This window comes from Thunnus thynnus, chromosome 16 (genome assembly GCF_963924715.1).
Source record: "Thunnus thynnus chromosome 16, fThuThy2.1, whole genome shotgun sequence".
NCBI classification, from domain to species: Eukaryota; Metazoa; Chordata; class Actinopteri; order Scombriformes; family Scombridae; genus Thunnus; species Thunnus thynnus.
In genome coordinates this window covers 22563948-22571523 of record NC_089532.1, presented here as the reverse complement: position 1 = coordinate 22571523, position 7576 = coordinate 22563948, and the positions used below count along the sequence as shown (strand labels likewise).

The following is a 7576-nucleotide window of genomic DNA, read 5'->3' as shown; positions in this document are numbered from 1 at the left end:
CTATAGGTGAAATTTATTGTTCTGGCGGTCCTGTAAAACCTTTCATGTCAGAGTCAAGAAATGGCCGAGGCATGCGTGATGTAGACAAGGTTTGCAACTTTTATACAAGACATTTAAAATCAAATTAGTTGATTACTGTGAGATTCCCTTAGCAAATGCGCCCCATAGGATTACCCCAGTTCATTCCAGGCAACCCAGCAGCTTTCCTCAAAAAAAGAGAGAAGGCATCTAGACATTCCTTTTGTTTCCTACGCACTGAAACAGTTTACTGTTATTTTGAGCAGACATGGTAAATACTACCTCTCTACTACTAATTATTGCTTGTCCCCTGAAATGCATCAAGCATGTTTCTCACCATCAGGGGTGGGTCTAGACATGTTTAAACATGGGGGAGCTGACTGAATGTATATTTAATGTTAAACTGTTTTTTTTTTTTTTTCACAAAAAACCATAAACCCTGAACGTGCTGTCAGTGGTAAATGATGTCCTTTTTTTTAACTGAATCTACGCATCAGGAAACACTTCTGTTTGTGGACAAGGACAGATACTTGTGTAATGTAATGAGCAATGAAAATGTGTCTCCATTGTTACTGTCATTTGCCCTTATTATTAAGGCTACCTAAAGGGAATTTCTGGTTTATTTTAACCTGATATATTCCCATAAATGTGGCCTGCGTGGCTCTACGGCTTATGCCAACTTTGAATTCTCAAGCTCTATTATAAAGATTCAGAGAAACAAGTGTAACTGAGCAGAGGGCTCATAAAGACCATGTTTATTCAATACAATAAAATGACACAAAAGGAAATACAGTGACTTGAATGCTAGAAGAGGGGGATCACTTGATGATCTCAATAACTGTGCAACAGTTGTCATTCTCCCCCTCCACCTTCTCCTCAGCCAATTTTGCCACAGTGCCTTCTGGGAGAATGATGTACAGATGTGACACTCCCAATCTCTGCAATCCCTTCATTCCCACTGTTAGCCTCCCTGTGGCGCCCCTCTTCCTGGTAACAGGGAGTCCGACCTTCCTCCATGTGCTGGTGCATGGTCTGGTCATAGTCACAGAAAGACCTCACAGAGATCACTTGATTGTTGTTGCTGTTTTCATTGGCACAATCAATAGGGTTTCGCAATTTGGCCTTTATCTTATGTAGCAATGACAATGAGCCCAGGATAACACTCAAGGCAATCACAGCCACCTTCAAGTTCCTGACCAGAGTTTTAGTGTCCTCAACCTGGATGAGGTACTGGACTACCATCTTGCGGTGTACTTTGCCATTCACCATTTCCACTGTCTCACAGGTGTAAAGGTCAGCATCAGACAAGGAGGGTCTGATGATAAGACCCTGGCTGAGCACAGTGTGACGGGGGCCAGGAAGGAGGGTGCTATTAGAGAAGCGCCAGCTGACTGGAAGGTTGGTCTCAGGGGAACAAGGGAGAAACTGGGCTATCCCCATGATGAGATGGACGACGTCAGGTTTCCTTTTCACTTGAGGAAGACATCAAGCACACACCCATTCACACCAGGTCAATGTTTAACCTCCTTTCAAGATTATGTCCTGTACCATATAATTAATTTAAAACATCCTCCTCACTGTCACAGAGATTTTATTGTAACATACACACCACCTATTTTTATCAGCTTTAAATTCATATTTGATATTGTGTGCTGTAGTGGCATACAGGGAACTTACAATCAGAGATCGGGCACATCCTGATGTCTCCATCACTTAGACTCTGAATCCTGCAAGAGGATAAAAAACTTTCTTAAGCATAACAAACAATCACATTCTGGAAAGCAAAAGATCATAGGAGTTTCATCGTACATAGACCCAAGTGATGCGCCAACAACAGATGCACACTGGCCTCTGATCTTGTCCCAGCCACAGTATGGGTCTCTGGCAAGAAGGCAGTCATCGCACGATGTGTAGTGGCTGCAGTCCCTTACATTAACCTGAACAGTGACATTATTGGCACCGCTGTACAGCTGGCCCTGCAGATATACAGCAGAGTTTAGACAAGTTGTCTCCCTACAAGGATGTTTTAATTATGATGCATCAAAGATCAGGTAAGGTGTTCATTAAACTAAAGTCATAACAGATCTGGGTATTTTACCAACTTGAATTTGCATTCGGAAAACAACACTAGTGAATCGGGCCTTACTGTTTTGGAGGAGAGCTGGAGAAAGTTGACAGGCTGAGGAATTTGAAACAGCTGCAGCTCCTCAATGATGCGGCCACCCTCGCCATCAAACCTCACTGCCTTCTGCAGCCAACCAGAGTCTAAGAGAGAAGAATTAACACAACATTGAATTCATCTGTCAGTGTACCTTGTGTGTGATTTGTGTTATTGATGTTAAGGCATGTCTGCACATGTGCTTCAACCTGTGCCAATAAGCATAATTTGATGCTGTCGCCCATCCAGTGATGCAACTTGATCCACGACAATTTTGGAAAATCGTGTCCCTATCTGGAACAGCAGAGGCTTGCCAGTTATCGGTGTAACCACGCTCTCCATCAGAGGGTGGTTCTTCACAAACAGCAGGGTTTCGTCTGAGAGGTCTAGGGAGGTCATCACACCTTTGGCCCGCATTTCATCATTAATGCACTATAACAATGATACGCAATGTTGTTTTAAATATTTAAACCAAAAGTAATCAACCTTAATAATGATGAGATATTTAATTCTTCTTGGCTTGATACTTACTGAACCAGGGTAGGGGACAGGCTCTTCTCCTGTGTATGTGTCCCACCTCCCAGCATCCTTCTCAGTCAAAAACCTCCCGCTGAACACCTGGCTGATGTCTGACAGCTTGTATGCACAGACAGCAGACTGGTTGCAAGCACCTGAGGACTCCCTGTCATAAAGGGAAACAGAAAATATATAATCCTTGTTATTTTCTGTTTCCACATATGTGTAACCTCTTTACATTTTACATATACACATGCATATACTCTACATAAAGGGTAGCTGTGGCTCAGGAGGTAGAGCGGGTCATCCACTAATCAGAAGGTCGGTGGTTTGATATCTGGCTCCTCCAGTCTGCATGTTGAAGTGTCCTTGGGCAAGATATTGAACTCCAAATTGCTCCTGATGGCTGCGCCAGCGGTGTGTGTGTGTGTGTGTGTGTGTGTGTGTGTGTGTGTGTGTGTGTGTGTTTGTGAATGGGTGAAAGAGCTTTGAGTGGTCAATAAGACTAGAAAGGCACTATATAAATGCACTCCATTTTCCATTTACGTAAAGGAGTTACATAGGTACATACTGTAGCTACACAAGTTGCAGAACATCTGTACAAGTTGTTGGGATGTTGCATAAAAACGCTAAATCCTAAATATCTTGACAGATTTGATGATATAAAGAAGCTTGGAAGAAGAATATAGAATAGAACATGAAATGTTTCAGTGAATAATGAATTAAATTTCAACGTACGAGTTGGAAGTGAACGTGGCATAGAAGATGCTATCCGTCCAGTTTTTTAGGTCTTGAAGGAGGAAAACGTCTTGGACGAGGGAAGGCAAGCCGACACCACCAAATGGACAGTCCAAACGGGCTTTCAAGAATGAAGTCCACTTTCTCTGCAGGGTCCTACTGCCTCCCAAGTCACTCTAACACACATATTAAATAACAACATTGATTTCCAGCCATATGAAGATGGTACGGGTATTTTAATGGGAGACATACCTTACAGACTCGGGCTATCCTCGACACCTGGATGTTGTCACGAAGTTCCTCTACAGCATTCTCAGTGAAGAACAAAAATACACTGTCGTCTTCACCATTCTCGCTGTCTTTGCTTGCTTCAACAAGCTTTATGGAAATCATGGTGGGCTCTGAAATCAAACCATTTAGAATATGAGATCAAAAGGCACTGACATTTAACAAGGTCTGAAAACAAAAAAACAGCAGAAAATTCTATGATTTTAGTTTTGTGCAGTGAAACAGACTGTTCACTGCATCTTAATTTAGTTGCATGTTCCCGAATAAGACAGCTTACCATTGAACCAGGAATGTTTCATTTCAGTCTTGAGAGGGTTCAGTCCATTTCTCTGAAACACCAGCTCTGTGCCCAGAAAGTTGGAGGAAGAGGCTGAGTACAAAGTGTTTCCTGTGAAGTAGGGGGGAAAAAACAGTGTTGTATCATTATTGCTGTCATTTTCAACTTTTGACAGTTAAAGATTTATTGGAGGAGAGCAGACATGACAGACCAGTGATGAAGCGTTGAGAAATGGAGAATCTGTTGATAGTTGTGTACTCACCAATCATAAGGGAAGCAAAGCGTTGGTCAGGGTCAAAAGGAACTATTCCTCTACCTACGTGCTTGTTTCTGTCCAGGGCAACTTTTCCATTTGTGAAAGTCTGGTGCAGTAGACATTCATAATCACTGTGATATATTTCCCATTATAAAAGCATTATTTTCCTAGTACTTATTGCCATATTTGCTTTTTCCAGCTGTTTATTGATAACTTATTACACTTATACCGAGTGAAATATTGACAAGTTGTGTCCATTATTGTCCATCAGTGCGTACGAGGTTAAAGGGTTAAGAGGTCACTTACCATGTAGTCACATGCAGGATTGAAAGCGTTCGTCCCACAAACTAGCATTTTACCATCCTCTGTTGTGTGCAGGGTCCTGATGAAGTTATCACATTCCTTTTAGAAGAACAAATGTGATTAAAATTAATGACTTTATGAGCTGTGTGTGATGAGAAAAAACTGCACAAAAGTCTGATGACGTTCACTTCTACTTCACTTATTCCTGTACCTTAGTGTCTTTGCCCTTCCTCTGACAGAGGGCTTTGTCTGCTGGACTGACCATCCAGTTGGCCTGGAGGAATACAGAATTAGCAATGATGTGGAAACCCTCATGTGAAAATGTATAAAAATATATATAAATATAGAAAATTATTCTGACAGCTATTAGTTGAATAGTTCTCACAGCTATTTTTGGTACCAAAAAACACCTCTTCGGAATGACTGAGAAGGTCACAGTTTTCAGTGGTGAAATATTTATTGGTCTGATTTAAAATAGTTCTTTCTACTTCTTGTTTAGGGGGTGTTGTGTATGTTTCTTTACTTTTTTACATGCTATATTTCACAAAGACCTTTGTTATGCAATTTAATAAACTTTACTTACATTTTAGGAGCCACTCTGGGTTTTTTATTCCAATGTGCCATTTAACAAATCATTAGGGCTGCAACTAACGATTCTTTTCATTATTGATTCATCTGCTGATTATTTTCTTGATTAATCATTTTGTCTATAAAATGTCTGAAAATAGTGAAAATGCCAGTTATAAATTCTCAGAGTCCAAGGTTAAATCTTTAAATGTCTTATTTTGTCCAAACAATAGTCCAGAACCCAAAGATATTCTTACTATATATATTTACTATCATATATGACAAAGAAAAGCATAAAATAATGACATTCAAAAAGCTAAAAACAGCACATTTTTTAGCATATTTGCCAAAAATGTTTTGCCATATTTTAAAAAAATGACTAAGACAATTATTTGATTATCAAAATAGTTGCGGATTAATTTTATGTCAATCAGCTAATCAACTAATTGTTGCACTTCTACAAATCATAGAACTTTTTTTAGTCATTATGGTTCTGTATGGACCTATTGTATCTGAAGAACTGATGAAGAGTCGATCTTTTTCTGTCATTCTAGATTTATTATTGTACTGGTGTTTGAACTTAAACTGCTCATTTTTTGTGTGTTGGGTACAACAGCCCAGTCCATCCAAACAATGTTCTTACCTCACTGGTCTTTTTGGTGATGTCATCCAAGTTGAGGGTGAGCACTTTCCCTCTGGCTCCGACAACAAGTAGACCAATGTCATCTCTTATCATCAAAGAGCTCAAACTGCTAAAGCCGGACTCTTTGAACTGTTTCAAGTTTATGTCTAAACCAGATAAAAGAACAAGAAGCTGGAGATTTCATTTGAAATCCATGTCTTCTATAAAGTTAAGATGTTCAGTGTTATTTTCACACTGCATACCTGGTCATTTTACGCTGCACATATAGTATGATTCATTTAATTACAGTATTATTTACTGCTGCTGCCTACTTTACGTTACTCCTAATTGTAATCTACTGTATTTGTTGTTTTGATCCTGTATTATTATAAAGGCAATGCACTAAGCCCAAACACACATCAGTATAGTCTAAACTGACAGTCTGCTGTACAATCCACTTTATACATGTAGTAATATGTGCAGAACATTATGTATGTTGAGATTATGCATAGTCTACTCTTAGTATAGGCCACAGTCTGTCTTTTGCCTGTTCATCTACAGTAGATGCTTTACCTTGGAAGGAAATGCTCCTGCGGGGTTTGTTGTTCGCTTCAACACCCTCACTCATGATGATGAGGAAATAAAAGAAGAGCACAGTAGGTCTCATCGTGTCCTATAAGATGGGGCAAACACATTTAGACACAATTGACATCATTTTTCAATGTTGTATAAGAAATTTATGTTGGCAGAAATTAAGGTAAAATATTCACCACTAAAGTACACAGCTTCATTTCATCAATTTTATGATTTTACAGGTTGTTCAGTTAGGATAACTGACAGCGATTCACTCCATCTATGCTTCTCATTTTTATTCTTACCTGATAGGTCTTGTTTTGTGAGAAGAAACTCGTGAATAAATCACAGGATTTGTTGTACTGCAAGGAGCAACAAATACCATGGCAACGGCAGTGCATGCAGATGAAGGAACCTATAAAAACACAAGACTCCAATAAGAGGAGAGGAGGTGGACTCTGTGTTTACATCAATGATGCTTGTTGCTCAAACGCAGTCAAAGTTGATGGACAATGTTTACCGGATTACCAGTTTTTAATGTTAAAATGTCAACCATATTATCTGCTCAGAGGATTCACCAGTGTGTTTGTTGTTGCTGTTTACATTCTTCCAGATGCAAATTCAAAAAATGCACTACAGGAATTGTATGAGGTCATTAGCATTCACATGACAAAACAACCGGATGGTATTTTTATTGTAGCTGGTGATTTTAATCAAACTGACCTCAGAACTGTTTTACCTAAATTCCACCAACATGTCCACATCCCCACCAGGGGAAGTAATACCCTGGACCATGTTAAACATTCCTGGCAGCTACAAAGCCCTCCCTTATTCCCATTTTGATCTATCAGACCATATTTCCCTGCTTCTCCTGCCTACTTACTTTCAGCTGATAAAAAGGCTCAAAATATCAGTAAAAACTGTTAAAGTGTGGACAGATGAAGTTATAGCAGCTCTACAGGACTGTTTTGAGTGGCACATGTTCAGGGACGCCGCCACACAGGGGAACCACATCAATCTTGAGGAATATACATCAACAGTGACATCACACATCAGCAAATGTGTTGATGATGTGGTGATCACAAAGACAATAAAATCCAAACCAGAGAGCCTGGATGAATGGAGAAGCAAGGGCTTTATCCAGAGCCAAAAAAACTGCCTTTCAGTCAGGTGATAAGGAAACATACAACACCGCCAGAGCAAGACTGAAAGCTGGCATAAAGGAGGCAAAGCAGAGAGACATGAGCAGAGACTGGAGAG

General features: G+C 39.9%; 1 protein-coding gene across 2 annotated transcripts; it reads right to left on the bottom strand.

The window, feature by feature from the left end:
• Positions 1-742: 742 nt before the first annotated feature.
• Positions 743-6866, bottom strand: LOC137199470 (semaphorin-4E-like). Of its 2 annotated transcripts, none has more exons than XM_067613794.1 (15): positions 6622-6866; positions 6317-6416; positions 5765-5910; positions 4766-4828; positions 4558-4653; positions 4258-4357; positions 3996-4106; positions 3683-3831; positions 3431-3606; positions 2708-2858; positions 2386-2608; positions 2165-2283; positions 1828-1994; positions 1696-1745; positions 743-1490 (listed from the first exon to the last, which is right to left on the bottom strand). In XM_067613794.1, the coding sequence occupies exons 1-15, from the start codon at positions 6715-6717 to the stop codon at positions 895-897; spliced, it is 2343 nt and encodes a 780-aa protein (XP_067469895.1). In that variant the 5' UTR covers positions 6718-6866; the 3' UTR covers positions 743-894. The 2 variants fall into 2 exon arrangements, with proteins under 2 accessions (XP_067469895.1, XP_067469896.1); XM_067613795.1 differs by having other exon boundaries at positions 1401-1490; positions 1868-1994.
• Between the last annotated feature and the right edge of the window lie 710 nt (positions 6867-7576).

Coding starts and splice junctions, on each gene's coding strand:
- LOC137199470 (XM_067613794.1), bottom strand. CDS start 6,717: ATGCACTGCCGTTGCCATGGTATTTGTTGCTCCTTGCAGTACAACAAA. Junction 4,358..4,557: donor ATCCTGCATGTGACTACATG/GTAAGTGACCTC, acceptor CTACTGCACCAG/ACTTTCACAAATGGAAAAGT. Junction 4,107..4,257: donor CTTTGCTTCCCTTATGATTG/GTGAGTACACAA, acceptor CCTACTTCACAG/GAAACACTTTGTACTCAGCC.